Raw genomic sequence first — 18,486 nt, 5'->3', positions numbered from 1 at the left:
TGAAGAAAAAAGAATATAGCACTGTAAATCTGATGGGCAGCAATATATAACCAAGCTAAGCAAGTTTTAGGTAAAAATATTTTTCCTCATTTCCCTGGTTCTCTTCTGGCCCTTTGTTTACCTGCAATAACAACAATCTCTGCCCCTCCCCCTGCTCTGCAAAGGGAGTGAATAAGTCTGCCCTGAGTGACATGTCTGACTGCTGGGATACGCAGCAGTATGTTGTATATGTAGGACTACAGGTCCCAGCTGAACAATGACACTGCTGATACACACAGGATCTTCCCCCTCCCTGTTGTGCAATGCTCTGCAGAACTCCTCTGTCAGCTCCTGTGCGCAGCATTTGTCTCCTCACTGCCTGCAGCTACTCAGTAAAGCCTTCAGCCCTGAGTCTGTGCTGCTGAAGAGGTTAAGAATCCAGGGAGAGAGCAATAAGCAGCAGCAGGCAGTGCAGGGGGCGTGCCCAGCACAGTGACGTCTGGTGTACAGATTTATATCTGCTCTCTCAGGCTTGTGCACGAATCATTATGAGAGCAGGGAGAGAAGCTGACATCACAGGTCATGTGACCCTCAGTAAAATCTGAGGAAGGAGCAACGACAGATGCAGTAAGTGCATGGTAAAGCTGTTACATTTGATTAGTTATAAACATATAAAGAACAAAAAAATAACTCGGACAACCCCTTTAATCACTCATTTGCAGATGGGTTAAAAGTACTATTTCTCCAGAATGAAGCACAAAGGATTGTTAATCCAAAAGACAAGAGATGGATTTATTTTTCTATGCAGTAAAATCTCAATACGGTACAATAATTACTGCATGGAAAAATAAAGGTCACCACTTTTATTGGAAGCTGGATCCATGTGTTGTCTTTTGGATTTCCTTGTGCTGTGTTTCGAGCACTTCTGTGCCACCGATATTGATTATATGCAGGTGAGCGCAAGTATCTTTTTGGTTTGCAAAAAGGTCGTTAATATATCATTATATTCAGCTGAGCTAGTCCTACAACACATTGTGAATAGTTTAAGGGCTTATGCACATGACCATTTGTATTTTGCAGTCTGCAAAAAACGGATCCACCAAAAATACGGATGCCTCAGTGTGCATTCTGTATTTTGCGGAACGGAACAGCTGGCCCCTAATAGAACAGTTGTCCGTAATGTGGACAATAATAAGACATATTCTATTTTTTTGCGGAACGGACATGCGGAAACAGAATGCACATGGAGTAACTTCCATTTTTTTTGCCGACCCAATGAAATGAATGGTTTCACATACGGCCGCAAAAAAAACGGAAAAGATACGGAAATGAAATGCGTTCTTGTGCATGAGCCCTTACAGTGAATTTCCTAGAGATCTACTGCTTTGAAAGGCCTCTTTACATGGTCCAATCTATCAAGCAATTATCGGGAATCGCCAGCTCTTCAGTGGAGGAGAAAGCTGCATTTACATGCAGCGATCTCCTCCACAGTATGTGGAGGAGCAATTGCTAATGCCATCCTTTATCCCCCTACAGAATCATTGTTTGATGGCAGCAGAGGCTGTTCAGATGGCATGATCTGCTGCCAGCAAACAGTGAATTAGCATTTCGCTTGTTCATTGTGTAATCGGTGGCACCTTTACACAGGCAGATTATCACTAATGAGTGTTCGTAGAAACTCTTGTTAGTTGTATTCTGCCAGAATATGTACTGTATCTGCATACATTACCCACCCACCATGAGCAACGACTGAACAGCCCTCCTCAGCCCGCTTTTATAGGGCCATTCAGCTGCTGATTGTGGATCAAGATGTGAGGCAGTGGTGTGGGCCCCCTACCCTCGTGACAGAGTTCATTCGGGCTGGCCGCCTTATTCATAAATCCAGAGTGCTGATTGAACAATATGGTCAACTGCAGCCTATCAAGCAGAGGAAGGCCTTGCTGCTGACTCTGGATCAAGACATGTGCCAGGGTGCAGAGCCCCCTACCCAACATTACATGTCCTTTTAGGCTGGACACGTTACTGATTAACCCCCACCTGCCATCGAGCAGCATGGCCAGCCTTGTGCTGTCTGCCAGAAGGAGAGGGCATCCACCAGTGGCTCGGCATCCTCAAAGTGGCCACCTGTTACTTTGAAATTTGCATTGCTCTTGCAACTAATGTGTGATGGTTTCCTAGCAGATGCATTTTAGAAATTGACATATATTTTACTAATAAATATAATATTATGGTTCCTAATTGATATAAAATGGTGGCATTTACTATTGTATTCCATATGGGTTAACATTATTCATATTATTCATTCTTTACCCAATAGACCCAACTCCTGAATACTGAATGTCAGAATCCCTTGATGAAAAAGGTTTTCGATGTCTACTTGGCATTTCTGAAAAACGGACAATCAGAGATCTGTTTAAAGCATGTCTTTGCATCACTCAGGTCCTTCATTAGCAAGGTAATTTGGGTATTTCAAACACTGCATCGGTATTGGGGTACATTCACACGACCGTGGTGTAGCCGTGTCTGTGTTGCGAACAGCAAACAGCAGGTCCGCAAAACACGAGCATCGGCCATGTGAACGCTGTACTGCGGTGCAGACCCATTGACTTGAATGGGTCCTATATCAGCAGGATACGTCCCCTCTTTTGCTGTGCGGAAGCACAGATTGGAAGCCTTTCAGTGGGCCTCCAGGTCCGTGCCTCTGCACTATAAAAGATAGGGCATATCCTAACTTTTGCCATATCCTGCGGATTGCGGACCCATTGAAGTCTATGGGTCCGCGAGGCAATTAACGCAATTTCCACAGTTGGTGCCCATGTTTTACAGTCTGCAACACGGGCATGGCTTCACCACGGTCGTGTGAATGTAGCCTTACAAAGCTTTGGCATGTGTTTTACACATTGAATAGTAATAAAGACGTAAGTGCTACATGTCGTCTAAATCATCAGTCTCCAACCTGTCACTTTCCATTTGTTTTGGAACTATAACTACCAGTATTTTCGGACAGCCCGCAGTTGGTAGCTGGCATGCTGGTAGTTGGTGTTTTGACAGCAGACTGTCAACATAGATTAAGGTAATGTGATACATATATAGGGGTGCAAAATAAATACTGTAAATTAATACATTTATTTTGTCTCTTATTTTGACCTTATGAGGTTTTAGAACAGTGGTTCTCAACCTTTCTAAAGCCGTGACCCCTTAATACAGTCCCTCATGTTGTGGTGACCCCCAACCATTAAATTTTTTTCCTTGCTACGTCATAACTAATTTTGCTGTCAAGTCTGGCTTTTTTGAGTGCATCAGCTTTGCTTCTAAAATAGTTGGTATCCCTGCCGGCAAAGCTCGATGCTTGCTATCAAAATGGCGTTCTAGTTTGTTTGGCTTCATAGATTCAGCTGATAGAACTTCACAACAAATAACACATTGTGGTTTCTCAATCCCTACTGTAATTATTGAGGCAAAACCATACTGTAAAAAATCCTCACTATATTTTCTTATTTTAGGATTCTTCTCTACACGATCCATTGTCATGGGATGGTTTGTTATCTAAATGAAAATAATATATGACAATAGCTGATGAACAATAATTCAAGTGTTGCCCTGTCTTACCTCCAATGCCTTTAACACAGCAGCTGCTTTCTACAATACCTGCTCTCTGCAGATGTGTGACCAGTCTGCATAAATACAATGGCGCCAACCCCAGTGTCGGACTGGAACTCCCGTGGCCCACCTGGAGAATTGGGTCTGATGACCCACCAAAAACACGCACAGACACCAATACACCAAATGTTAATTCAAATACACAAGTATTCATTCATAACCACAGAACTTTAGCATAAATACAAAATATTTGTAAACCAAATAAACAACTTTAAAATAAATAATAAACAACAAATACCCCCTAAAAAATAAATCAGTGGTGCGCACAGTACCCCTCAAATAAATAACTCAGTGGTGCTCACAGTACCCCCCCCCCCCCCAAAAAAAAAAAAATCAGTGGTGCTCAGGCTACCCCTCAAATAAATAAATCAGTGGTGCTTCAAGTCCCCCCAAATAAATAAATCAGAAGTGCTCAGGGTCCCCCAAATAAATAAATCAGCGGGGCTTCAGGTCTCCCCCAAATAAATAAATCAGCGGTGCTCAGGGTACCCCCAAATAAATAAATCAGTGGTGCATCAGGTTTCCCCCAAATAAATAAATCAATGGTGCTCAGGGTCCCCCAAATAAATAAATCAGAAGTGCTCAGGGTCCCCCAAATAAATAAATCAGCGGTGCTTCAGGTCCCCCCCCAAATAAATAAATCAATGGTGCTCAGGGTCCCCCAAATAAATAAATCAGAAGTGCTCAGGGTCCCCCAAATAAATAAATCAGAAGTGCTCAGGGTCCCCCAAATAAATAAATCAGCGGTGCTTCAGGTCCCCCCCCAAATAAATAAATCAATGGTGCTCAGGGTCCCCCAAATAAATAAATCAGAAGTGCTCAGGGTCCCCCAAATAAATAAATCAGCGGTGCTTCATGTACCCCCCAAATAAATTAAGCCTTGCTCAGCCAAATAATTAAAATAAAATTAGCCAGGCTCAGCCAGGCTCAATTAAATCATTGGTGGCAGTGGTGCTCAGTGGCGGTGTCATTAACGAAAAAACTCGGACCTCAGCAGACAGGCGGCCCGACTTACCCGTTCAGACGTCAGGCTCCTTCAAGCACAGGCAGTGATAGGACATCACTTCCTGTGCGCGAGGATAAGGGCCCGCTGCCGTTGTGCGGGCGACCCACAATAGGAAGACTCAGGCGACCCCCCGGAAAGGGCCGATCGACCCCCAAAGGGGTCGCGACCCCTAGGTTGAGAACCGCTGTTTTAGAAGAAGGCGATGTGTAATAAAGCACGTGAATCATAAAATGAGGTGTCAAGTACAAGGAACTTGTTGCACATAATACTCAAGGGGTGTTTTGCCTCATATGAACAAGGAAGTAGATTTCACAAAAGATTGTAAAATGCTGCTGCTAATTCCTCCCACTAAGTATTTTTCCTATAAGTTGCCACCTTTCTGGTTTTTCTGCATATTTTTAAACACGAATGTGGTATGGAAAAATAAACTCATGTTTAGAAGGTCCTCCTTCTCTCAGGCTGGAGTCACAACCTGCGAGTCAAAGGTGAAATTTGGTTTAAGGCTCATGCACACAATGCCGTCCACAAAACACGGATCCACAAAACAGATGACCTTACATCCATTTTTTTTGCAGATCCATTGTAACAAAGCTTATCCTTGTCCGCAAAATGGACAAGAATAGGACACGTTCTATCTTTTTTGCGGGGCTACGGAACAGACATACGTTTGTGTGCATGAGCCCTTATAGTTATTTACATGCCTTTACTGCACTAAAGGAGAAGATGGAGAGGCCAAGTGCTGCTTCTACAGAAGATGCACAGTGCAAGTGTTAATACCCATTGGATGTATTTGCCCCAAAATAAATGTACAACAATAAATATATGTTCATAGTTATGATTTAAAAAAATTTTGATTTACATTCTGGGGGAAATTAATACTGGTGCAGGTCATACCTGTTGCTTCAAAAATGTTAACAAAAACGGGTCATGCTCCACTTGGCATTGAGACAGGGGCCAAAAAGTGGTACGGGGACTTCATAAAAATATTGTTTTAGCTATCATAAGGAAAGTATAGACTGATTAATGAAAAAAATTACTTATCAGTGTGTAAAGGATTGAGTTATGTTGTACTGGTTCAGTTCAGCACCTAACCATGTAATTATTCATGTCTATAATGTCTGGATTTTTTATTCTGTCCAAATCTGTCTTTTTCTATACTGATAGTTTCCTTCAGCGTTTTTCAAAGGAAGAGTCAATATGTGTGCGGCTCTTTGCTATGAGGTTCTCAAATGTTGCACATCCAAACTCGGCTCCACCAGAAATGAAGCTTCCGCTCTTCTGTATCTTCTCATGAGGAACAATTTTGAGTTCACCAAGAAGCGAACATTTCTCAGGACGCATTTACAGGCAAGTGTTTAGAAAGATAAGTGGCTTGGCAGCGTGACATTGTGGATTTCTAGTTGAGTTATAGTGATTATACCAGAATTTTCTGTAAAAAACAAAAAATAAATAAATAAAAGAAATCTGCATGCACACTAAAGTAAGAAGAGTTCAGTGATTGTTGGTGGAACACCGTCACTGAGTCTCCTCCATGGGCGGACTGTCCATAAACGCTACAGAGGGACACCCAATCCCTCCTTTTTGCCGCCAGCCAGGTACATAAAGATCTGATGCTATCATCATTAATTATTGTAGGATCATCAGGCACTTATGCGCCTGGCCAGGTGCCCTCCTGAATTCAACTGTTCTGCCGGGGCAGTATTTTGTGCTGCACTGTGATATTTAGTTCTGCTGGGGTTGTATTTTGCACTGCATTGTGGTATTTGGATCTGTTGGGGCAGTATTTTGTGCTGGACTGTCATATTTGGTTCTGCTGGGGTGGTATTTTGTGCTGGACTGTCATATTTGGTTCTGCTGGGGTGGTATTTTGTGCTGGACTGTCATATTTGGTTCTGCTGGGGTGGTATTTTGTGCTGCACTGTTGTATTTGGTTCTGCTGGGGATGTATTTTGTTCTACACTACGGTATTTCTGGCCTCGCCTACTTCTGTTGTCCCGCCTTTTGTCGATTGGGACCCGCCTCCAACATGGGGCCACTTTTAGTTTTGTCTTCCAGTGCCCCTGGTCTCCTGTAAAGATACAAAGCTATAGTGTAAACTAGATTTGTAATACTGGAGAAACCACTTATTTTGCTGTGTCTGTGGAAAATATAATGTATGAAAGACTGTTGGCATGTATCTAGTGCTTGAGAATAAGGGCTTATGCACACGACAATTTGCGGTCCCCAATGCACGGGCAACATCCGTGAGGCTGCTGCAGACGGATCCAGACCCATTCAACTTGAATGGGTCTGTGATCTGTCCGCACCACAAAAAAATAGAACATGTTCCTTTTATTTGCGGTGTGGAGAGAAACCCCACTGAAGCACTCCATAGTGCTTCCGTGGGGTTCCGTGCCTCCGTTACATACTGCACCTTCGGTGATGTGGTGCAAAAATGGCTGTTGACTTAGCCCTAATGAGGAGAAGGTTCCTTGTGTAGCAGCAGGAGAGGTGTGGTGACATGCAGTCTCACCATTAATGTGTAGCAGCAGGAGAAGATGTAGGTGACATGCAGTCCCACCATTAATGCTTGCAGTTTTCAATAGGTACGTATATGCGAAGATTTGAGTTTTATTTTTTTGTAGAATTACATATTTTTGGAGTGCAACCAAGAGGATGAAAACTGGGAAGGAAAAAGCAAAAGGAGAAATGACCAATAGACATTTCACCTTTCATCCTATGTCCAACTCAAAACTGATTTCTCTGAAATAAAACAGTTTTTTGTTATATGGCAGCATGAATCTGCTGACAGGTTCTCTGTATGGATACCTTAGCAAGCTTTTTTTGGCATTTTTTCTTCACCTAACAAGTAAAAAGAGCTATAAACAGACCCTAAAAACAGTTTTTGAAAGGGGTTCCCAGGTGTTTATTATTGATGGCTTATTTTTAGGCTAGGTAACCAATATCAGATGGGCAGGGGTTCAACATCCGGCACCCCCGGCAATCAACTGTTTGAAAAAACTGCCGGGCTGCGAGGAGCTCCACGGCCTTCTCGCAGCTTACCAAGAACAGCGCCTTACAATGTATAGCGGTTGTGCTTTGTATTGCAGTCAGGCCCAGTCATTTGAATAAGACAGAGCTGCACCTGGGCCATGTGACCAATGAATGTGACATCAGAGGCCTAGGAGGAGGCCACAGAGCTCCTCTTTAAACAGCTGAAGTGACGGGAGTTGGACTCCAGCCAATCAGAAAATCAGAAATTGATGACCTTCCACCTTTAAAGTGCTTCTCTGGGCCCTGTAAAAAAAAAATATGAGGATGGCCAGGCATGATGCGTGAGTAAAATAAAAACCCACTTCCTAGTTCTGATCATCCCAGTTCCTGCTGTGCATTTTCATGGTGATATGGGCAGGCATGGCATGTGAATGCTGAGGCCACTGATTACCTGGTAGTGGTGATGTGCGGGGGTTTTGCACACCATACTTCTGGCCAGACTGGGACAGGAAGCAAGAGATAGAGATGCAGAATCGGGACCAGTATACATGAGTGGTTTTTTTTTTTAACTCGCACATCATGTCGAGCCATCCAAAAATATTTTTTTATTTTATTTTGACAAATCTAGATAAGACTAAGACGTTATATATTAAAATTAATGGTGACCACTTTACTTTAAAATGTACAGTTTATTGCAGATTTAAAAATTAAAAATAAGTAGAAAAACAAGGTCAGATCTCCTTGATATCAGGGTAAATATCAATATTAGTGGAGAATTAAACGTGGTAAAAGAATGGAGAGAGGAGAATGGAAAGGGGAGAAAAGGAGAAAAAGTCAAGACCCAACACAATAGATGAACAACATATTTTTCATTCCCTTAGGCCCCTTTCACACGAGCGAGTATTCCGCGCGGATGCGATGCGGGAGGTGAACGCATTGCACCCGCACTGAATACCGACCCATTCATTTCTATGGGGCTGTGCACACGAGCAGTGATTTTCACGCATCACTTTTGCGTTGCGTGAAAATCGCAGCATGCTCCTCTTTGTGCGTTTTTCACGTAACGCAGGCCCCATAGAAATGAATGGGGTTGCGTGAAAATCGCAAGCATCCGCAAGCAAGTGCGGATGCGGTGCGATTTTCACGCACGGTTGCTAGGAGACTATCGGGATGGAGACCCGAACCTTATTATTTTCCCTTATAACATGGTTATAAGGGAAAATAATAGCATTCTGAATATTGAATGCTAAGTAAAACAGGGCTGGAGGGGTTAAAAAAAAATAAAAATCATTTAACTCACCTTAATCCACTTGCTCGCGATGCCCGGCATCTCCGTCTGACTCTTTTACTGTATAGGACCTGTGGAGAGCATTAACTATAGTTTAAGGACCTGGGATGACGTCACTCCGGTCATCACATGGTACGTCACATGATCTTTTACCATGGTGATTCACCATGGTAAAAGATCATGTGACGTACCATGTGATGACCGGAGTGACGTCATCGAAGGTCCTTTAGCCAGGTCCTAAAGAAAAGAATACAGAAGCAGATGCCGGCTGCGCTATCAAGTGGATTAAGGTGAGTTAAATTATTTTTTATTTTTTTTAACCCCTCCAGTGCTATTTTACTTTTCATTCTGTATTCAGAATGCTATTATTTTCCCTTATAACCATGTTATAAGGGAAAATAATACAATCCACAGAACACCGATCCCAAGCCCGAACTTCTGTGAAGAAGTTCGGGTTTGGGTACCAAACACGCACGATTTTTCTCACGCGAGTGCAAAACGCATTACAATGTATTGCACTCGCGCGGAAAAATCGCGGGTGTTCCCGCAACGCACCCGCGCATTTTTCAGCAACGCCCGTGTGAAAGAGGCCTTATAGATGGCAGATCCATGGGGAACAATTCTTCTTCAATATTTATTTGTTAGTAGGTTCTTGGAAGTGTCCATAAAGGAACACTTCCATCAAAAAGAGGTATTTTTAAAACTTATTTTTTTTTTAATTTTGGTTGTTTTTCATTTTGGACATCGTAAATTAAATACAAAATATTTTCCTTCTGTAGCAGTCAACCCAAATGATAAGGCCGCCTAAAACTTTAGGGAACCCATTGTTATTTTACTGCTGCTGTGGGGGGAATATGTTACTGTATCTGAATGGTAATCCTCATGATAATAGTAGTGTACAAATGGGATAACAGTATGACAGCTCTATTATTCTCTTGATAAGCCTAGGTAAAGAAGCCCACAGAAGTGCATTGCATTGATTAGTGTACGGTGTGATGTTTTATTTAAGTCACTATAAGAGGGGCTCTCTTTGGTCGCAGTGATGCATGCTTAGGCTACTTTCACACTTGCGTTTGGGGTTCCGCTTGTGAGATCCGTTTGCGGGCTCTCACAAGCGGCCCCGAACGGATCCGTTCATCCCCAATGCATTCTGAATGGATAAGGATCCGTTCAGAATGCATCAGTTTGGCTCCGTTCTGCCTCCATTCCGCTCTGGAGGCGGACACCAAAACGCAGCTTGCAGCGTTTTGGTGTCCGCCTGGCCGTGCGGAGCCAAACGGATCCGTCCTGACTTACAATGCAAGTCAATGGGGACGGATCCGTTTGACGTTGACACAATATGGTGCATTTGCAAACGGATCCGTCCCCCATTGACTTTCAATGTAAAGTCAGGAGTCCCTATTAATATACCATCGGATCTGAGTTTTCTCCAATCCGATGGTATATTTTAACTTGAAGCGTCCCCATCACCATGGGAACGCCTCTATGTTAGAATATACCATCGGATTTGAGTTAGATTGTGAAAACTCAGATCCGATAGTATATTCTAACACAGAGGGGTTCCCATAGTGATGGGGACGCTTCAAGTTAGAATATACTAAGAACTGTGTACATAACTGCCCCCTGCTGCCTGGCAGCACCCGATCTCTTACAGGGGGCTGTGATCCGCACAATTAACCCCTCAGGTCCTCTTTTTAACTGTTTGTTGTCCTAAAAGTCCAAACAAGAATAAAGGTCCCTTTACACAGGACACTTTAGCAGGCGATTGTCAGTAAGGAAGTGTTCCTTTCTGGTAAGCGCCTGCTCATCAGTGAAGGAGACCACTGCTAATACATGCTGCGATCTCCTCCACAGTATGGGGAGAAGTGATCGCTATTGTCATTCCTCGTCCCCATACAGAATCACAATCTGCTGTTGGCAATGATTAGGTGTGTGCACAAATGCTTGTTCATTGGGTAATCGGCGGCACCTTTACACCACAAGATAATCGCTAATGAGCGTTCCTATGATAGCTACCAAAAGTTCCTACCTAGCAAAGGGGCCTTAAATTACAGAGCCAGGACAGGAAGAACAATACAGGAAGGAGGGACTTCAAAAAATTATACTCAGAAAACCATCCACTCATTTTTTTATTTAAAAAAATGACAGATTAGTCACAAGTAGGCTGTTAAAGGGGTTGTCCGAGTTATGTAAAAAAAAAATAAAGCACTGTATATCTGATGGTCAGCAATATGTACATAAGCTTAGCAAGTTTCAGGCAAAAAAAAACAAACATTTTTTCTCATTTCCCAGTTCTGTTCTGGCCCTTTGTTGACATGCAGTTGCAGAGCTGTGGGGACGTGTAACAGCAATCTCATGAATATTTATGGGTGTCAACAAAGACTGCCTTCTCCCTCCCCCTGCACTGCAAAGGTAGTGAATAAAATTGCTTCCCTGGTCAGTTTGACTGTAGGGATACTTGTGTTGTATGTGTGGGACTACAAGTCCCAGCTGTAAAGGACAATGATATTGCTAATACACACAGGATCTTCCCTTCTACCTGGTCTTCTGAAATGGTCTGCAGGCACTTCTTCACAGCCAGCAGCAGAGTACAGAGGAGAGAACTCCTCCAGTCTTTGTCAGCTCTGTGTTTGCAGGGTGAGGAGGGAGGGAAGAGCCTGTGCGCAGCATCTGTCTCACCGCAGCTGCTAAGTACCTGAGGCAGAGCCTCCAGCCCTGAGTCTGTGCTGCCAATGGTAGAATGGATTAAACTTTGCTGAAGAATCCAGTGGGAGAGGAGACGCAGGGCAGACAGCTCAGCTAAAAGATCGGGCAGTGCAGGGGGCATGGTTTATCTGTCCAACCAGCACAGCCCACAGTGACGTCATCAGAGCAGGGAAAGAAGCTGACATCACAGGTCATGTGACGCTCAGCTAACTGGGAGAACAGGGCCAATGTAGATGAAGTAAGTGAATTGAAAACCACTTATATTTGGTAAGTTAGAAACATACAAAGAACAAAAAATAACTTGGACAACGCCTTTAATATATAATAAACACATGTATTATTTTTGTTGTTGTTATCACATATTAAAAACTGATGGAAATGTCCCTTTAACCATCATCCTAAATTATTTTTGATTGAAAGAGTGACTCAGTGGTTAGCACTGGTGCCTTGCAGCTTTTGGGTCCTAGGTTCTAATCTGACCAGGGACAACATCTGCATGGCGTTTGTATGTTCTCTCCATGTTTGCATGGGTTTCCTCTGGGTCCTCCCAGAGTATTGATAGGAAACTTAGATTGTGAGCTCCATTGGGGTCAGCAGGCAATAATAATTTCTGTGAAGCACTGAAGGTTAAATATGTTGCCTTCCAAGTGTTCAGAAATAATGTAACCCTTAGGCTACATGCACACTACCGTATGTGTTTTGCGGATCCGACGGACAAGAATAGGACATGTTCTATTTTTTTTGCGTGGCTACAAAACGGACATACTGATGTGGACAGCACACGGTGTGCTGTCCGCATTTTTTGTGGACCCATTCAAATGAATGGGTCCGCATCCTATCCACAAAAAAAAAAATGGACACGGAAACAAACAACGTTTGTGTGCATGTAGCCTCATTGCTGCCTTACATCCCTAGATAAGGACTGGACTAAACAGTATAGACTCCAATTATAGTTGCGCATGGTCTAAGATTATACTAATGGGAATGAGACATCTAATTAAAAGGTTAGCAGTGTCAAGAAGAAAAGAAGACATTCCCATGAGATATTTATAATAAAAAAAGTTGAAGTAAATTAATATTAAGATACCACTAACTTTTGAACAAAAAAACATCTTGACATTCCATGGTATTTTTATACAACTGCGGTATAGCAACAGTGTGAGAACAAAAAACTATTTTCCAAAAAGGTTTGCTTTGGAAATATTTGTAAACTTTCCTGTAGTTACAGCATATTGTCATGCACATTCGCTGGGAACCTTATTTGCATGGACTTTTTTTCTCAATGTACAAAAAAAATCCAGTTTTAACTAAGAGTAGATGTTCTTACTGTAAGCTTCGTTAACGGGTTGTCCTACAAAAAAATATTTTACAGTGTTCAAATCAGCATTTGGGTCCGAATACTTTTATATTGTATGCAATTAAAAATTTAGTATAGCCACTGAGCTACTTAATTTTTCAGTCCACCTCACTGATGTGGACGCACATGCTCAGTTCCATCCTTCAACTGCAACCAGCTGCTGAAGCGGAAAGGACACCCCCCCATCCCCCGAGAAACGGCATGCTTTTTGTGCTGCCAGCTTAAAATAAATCTGTCTCGGCCTTTGCTGTGTGCGCCGTGACACTTGTGCCATGCTTGCGGTTGCCGGTGGCAACGTGTTGCTGTTAAGGCATGTGGTGGCAGTGTCTCGGCTTTAGCTGTGTGCGCTGTGACATGGTTGCCACGCATGCTGTTGCCGGTGGCAACATATTGCGTGTTGGCTGGTGTGTGCACTTCCCCTTTAAGTTGTAGCCTTCCCCTGTCTAGTGCTGGAAGGGTTAACTCCCTGACTGGGTGTGGTCACTTGGGTTTTATCTCCTGTGGCTTCCTGGCTGGAGTCAGTTGTACTTCAGCTGTCGTTGGTGCTGGAGCTCTGCTCCAGTCCAGGGTGATCTATCTGCCCAGTTCTTGAGGGCCACCTTGTAGGACATACAGGGAGTGCAGAATTATTAGGCAAGTTGTATTTTTGAGGATTAATTTTAATATTGAACAACAACCATGTTCTCAATGAACCCAAAAAACTCATTAATATCAAAGCTGAATATTTTTGGAAGTAGTTTTTAGTTTGTTTTTAGTTTTAGCTATTTTAGGGGGATATCTGTGTGTGCAGGTGACTATTACTGTGCATAATTATTAGGCAACTTAACAAAAAACAAATATATACCCATTTCAATTATTTATTTTTACCAGTGAAACCAATATAACATCTCAACATTCACAAATATACATTTCTGACATTCAAAAACAAAACAAAAACAAATCAGTGACCAATATAGCCACCTTTCTTTGCAAGGACACTCAAAAGCCTGCCATCCATGGATTCTGTCAGTGTTTTGATCTGTTCACCATCAACATTACGTGCAGCAGCAACCACAGCCTCCCAGACACTGTTCAGAGAGGTGTACTGTTTTCCCTCCTTGTAAATCTCACATTTGATGATGGACCACAGGTTCTCAATGGGGTTCAGATCAGGTGAACAAGGAGGCCATGTCATTAGATTTTCTTCTTTTATACCCTTTCTTGCCAGCCACGCTGTGGAGTACTTGGACGCGTGTAATGGAGCATTGTCCTGCATGAAAATCATGTTTTTCTTGAAGGATGCAGACTTCTTCCTGTACCACTGCTTGAAGAAGGTGTCTTCCAGAAACTGGCAGTAGGACTGGGAGTTGAGCTTGACTCCATCCTCAACCAGAAAAGGCCACACAAGCTAATCTTTGATGATACTAGCCCAAACCAGTACTCCACCTCCACCTTGCTGGCGTCTGAGTCGGACTGGAGCTCTCTGCCCTTTACCAATCCAGCCACGGGCCCATCCATCTGGCCCATCAAGACTAACTCTCATTTCATCAGTCCATAAAACCTTAGAAAAATCAGTCTTGAGATATTTCTTGGCCCAGTCTTGACGTTTCAGCTTGTGTGTCTTGTTCAGTTGTGGTCGTCTTTCAGCCTTTCTTACCTTGGCCATGTCTCTGAGTATTGCACACCTTGTGCTTTTGGGCACTCCAGTGATGTTGCAGCTCTGAAATATGGCCAAACTGGTGGCAAGTGGCATCTTGGCAGCTGCACGCTTGACTTTTCTCAGTTCATGGGCAGTTATTTTGCGCCTTGGTTTTTCCACACGCTTCTTGCGACCCTGTTGACTATTTTGAATGAAACGCTTGATTGTTCGATGATCACGCTTCAGAAGCTTTGCAATTTTAAGAGTGCTGCATCCCTCTGCAAGATATCTCACTATTTTTGACTTTTCTGAGCCTGTCAAGTCCTTCTTTTGACCCATTTTGCCAAAGGAAAGGAAGTTGCCTAATAATTATGCACACCTAATATAGGGTGTTGATGTCATTAAACCACACCCCTTCTCATTACAGAGATGCACATCACCTAATATGCTTAATTGGTAGTAGGCTTTCGAGCCTATACAGCTTGGAGTAAGATAACATGCATAAAGAGGATGATGTGGTCAAATTACTCATTTGCCTAATAATTCTGCACGCAGTGTACTGTCAAGGTGGGGAGTGGGAAAAAACCCAGCCGTACAATGTCAGGTATAAAGGGGGAGCAGCTAGGCCAGGACGCCAGGATCAGGGAGCAGGTCACTTCCTATTGCGTCCCTAATCCTCACCCTAACTCCTAACTGTATGAGCGGACCTTGATGGTAGGACGGCTCATACCCTGGATTCCTTTGGCCCTGAGTCACCCTGAGAATCCCTCACATAGGAGCAGGAGAGAGACGACCTGTTCCTCCCAGACACGGAGGAACAGGAGTCTCAAAGGGCCTAAGTGCAGGGAAAAGTGCAAGACTGAATGCAGCAACAGAGTCGGCAAGTAAGAACACCAGACAACACGCTTACCTGCCGCTGCCTCCACGAACCCGTGCATACGTACAGGAGCCCACACACCAAACTGGACTCTGTACCAACAACACCACACACAGGTATCCAGCACACCTGATACTGCCTGGGGCCCAATACAGACTGCCCGATCCCCTGAGGACGCCATATCCATGGCGAAACATGTCGGGGGGCAGCATCTAAGCTTTTAGACACAGTGGACCTATTATGAGAGTGCTTGTTATAGAACAGCCAGTCTATAGTATAGCAGGTGACTGCGTCGCCAATAAGGCAGCACAGCGAGAGACTGTACTGTCAATTAAATCAATCGAGGAGATAAGACAGGCAGCAGGCAGTTATCGCAGCATCTGCAGTACTATTAACGCCACAATACAGCGCCAATAGGCACTAAAACTAAGCAGCCTGCTGACAATGTTGTGAATAACTGTAGCAAAATAGTGGATACTGATATCCAATTCAGCATACTAAGAGGCAAACAGCCAGCTGAATTAAGCCACAGTCATCATTGTCAAACGGCTGCTAGTTGATCAATATATTTAGTATAGCACTGCTCAGGTCCACCAGTGAAAGTTTTAAACATATAATTTAAGTAGGCTAGCAATAAGTTTTTCACTAATTATTAAATGTAATAAAATAAAAGTTAATTTTTACTATAAATAAGATTAAAAAATCAAAAAGCGCACGTCAAGAGTAGGCAGCCAATAGTCTTATGACTAAATGTAAAATACAATACAGCAAGGTGCACGGCAGCCCAAGGCAGCACTGCAACCAGACTTATGGTTCACCCCTCCGGGAAACCAGCCCCCTTCGGGAGGTACAACACACACAGGGAAACGTCTTGTACACATGTAGGGACAAACACCAACAACATCCCAGACATGTAACAACAAGCAAGACGTACAACAAACCCTGAACATAAGCCCACACCACACATACAATAAGTGAGGGTAAAGGTACAAGGAGGGTACATAAGGGAGGACAATTTATGTTCCATAAGGTGGCCCTCAAAGACTGGGCAGAAACACCCAGGCAAGGAGCAAAGCTCCAACACCAAGCAAGGCTGTAGTACAACTGCACCCAGCCAGCAAGCCACAGGTATATTTCAAGCCCACCGCCAGACCCAGGAAACACCTTAATCCCCACTAGCAAGAAGAATAACCCCTTGCTCACCAAACAGCAGGGAGGCAAACCTTAAAGGGGAAGTGCACATGCAAACTGCCAACAACACGTTGCCACCTGCAACCAGTCTGCATGGCAACCACGTCACAGTCAAACACCAATATGACTGTGACAAAATCTAGCAGAGCAATTTGAGTAATGAATGGGGAGCTCTCTAGATCCATGTGAGGTACAGGGCTGGTTCTAGCTTTGTTAGAATGAGATTGTCTGACACATAATAGTGTCCTCTGTGTCTATCCATAGTGTCTATTTAAAAGTTCTCATGTCAGGCTACCTAAAGAATCAAGTTAACAGTAAATTTCAATAATCTTTGGTATGTGTATCTCTTTGGATACAAATCATACCTCTCCTGCCCACTTACTAGGTTCAGCATCAGCACGTTGTATGGTTGAAGGTACGTTCCTTTTGAACTTTGAGAAACACTGCTCTGGTATACAGTCCTATAGATATGGAAGCAGACATTTGATTAGTTGCTGCCTTGGTGAATCCGCAGCAAAATCTGATTGTAACATGCAGACTGTGCTGGGGATTTGCACTGGATTTCAGCCCTCTACATTGAAATCACTAGCAGAAACGGAAATGCTTCAGGTTTACAAATCCGCACTGCAGGTCAGTTACTACGCAGAAAATGTCCACAGTGCATGTGGAAATTTGTTCAGATCTCATCCACTTTGCTGATACCGTATTCCGCAAGTCTGGACAGAGAATCTGCCGCATTCCTGCCATGAATGGATGTACCCTTAGGCGGAACGTTGGAGGCTCCGTTTGGGACCTTCATTGCAGAGTCCATCAAAAAAGACTAGACAAAAAAGTCCTGCCTGTAGGACTTTTTCTATACGGTAAAAAAAATGAGGATTCTGAACGGACTCCATTGTAGACAGTGGAGTCTGTTCAGCTCCATTTGTGTGAGTTATGTGCCCTATAGGCCACTTCTGTTATTTCCGTTGTTCTGCTTCTGTAATGGAGAAGAACAGTGGTAATATTTAGCGGTATTGTGAACCTGGCCTAAAGGTTTGTAAATGCTGATGGCCCTTGGGAACCGCATGTGCTGGGTAATATGTTCTAATGTGAAAACAGTGCCTAATAATAATAATAATCCTAAAATATTTTTCTGCTTTCTCTTTTTCTAGATAATAATAGCTGTAAGCCAGCTGACTGCAGACGTGGCTCTTAGCGGAGGATCCAGGTTCCAGGAATCTCTTTCTGTTATTAACAATTTTGCAAACAGTGACCGAGCAATAAAGGTATTTATCATGTCATTTTATGTCATGAACTGTATATTTGTAATAATATTTGTAATATTTGTATAATTGTAATTTATGTAACATTTGAAATACCAGCGTTTTACAGTCATTAACAGTAAGAAACCATTGGCTCTGAAGAATTGAAATCCGCTCCATCAATTGAAATTTGTATCTCTTATGCTTCAAAATGTTTCTCTGGCGCAAACTTGGGCAACGTATCAGACAAGCTGGGGTTTTCTTTCTGTGGTTTTATTTTAACAGTTTTTTAAAGGCTATGGACACCTTTTGGGGATTTTTTTTTCTGTTTGTATTTTACTTTTTAGTTAAATATAATAATTAAATATATGTTTTAATTGGTATTTATTAAACAATGGCAACAGTTTTTCTTCAACAGCTTTTACTTTAAGTGCATTTGCAAACTAGCATGCATTCTGTTTTAAAGTGAATCTGTCAGAGAACTGCTCCGTGTGTAGTCCTTATCACTGAACTCCTAACATCCCATAAATATTCACTATAGCTAAACATGTCAGCTTGAAAAGAAGTTAGCTTCAGTGAGTGTTTATGAG

At 42.9% G+C, this 18,486-nt stretch overlaps 1 protein-coding gene across 3 annotated transcripts in view; it reads left to right on the top strand.

Annotated features, from left to right (window-relative positions):
* The window catches only part of DOCK11 (dedicator of cytokinesis 11), a 291,743-nt gene that overhangs the window by 188,342 nt on the left and 84,915 nt on the right, over positions 1-18,486 (top strand). For all 3 annotated transcript variants that reach the window (XR_005774010.1, XM_040406100.1, XM_040406099.1), the window contains 3 exons: positions 2,297-2,434; positions 5,810-5,992; positions 17,807-17,920. Coding sequence is in view for 2 of the 3 variants with exons in the window: in XM_040406100.1 (XP_040262034.1) it covers positions 2,297-2,434; positions 5,810-5,992; positions 17,807-17,920 (435 nt within the window). In the remaining variant the exon portion in view is untranslated. The remainder of the gene's footprint in view (positions 1-2,296; positions 2,435-5,809; positions 5,993-17,806; positions 17,921-18,486) is intronic.

The sequence above is a fragment of the Bufo bufo genome, chromosome 8, assembly GCF_905171765.1.
Source record: "Bufo bufo chromosome 8, aBufBuf1.1, whole genome shotgun sequence".
In the NCBI taxonomy this organism is placed as follows: Eukaryota; Metazoa; Chordata; class Amphibia; order Anura; family Bufonidae; genus Bufo; species Bufo bufo.
This window is presented reverse-complemented; position numbering and strand designations above follow the sequence as displayed.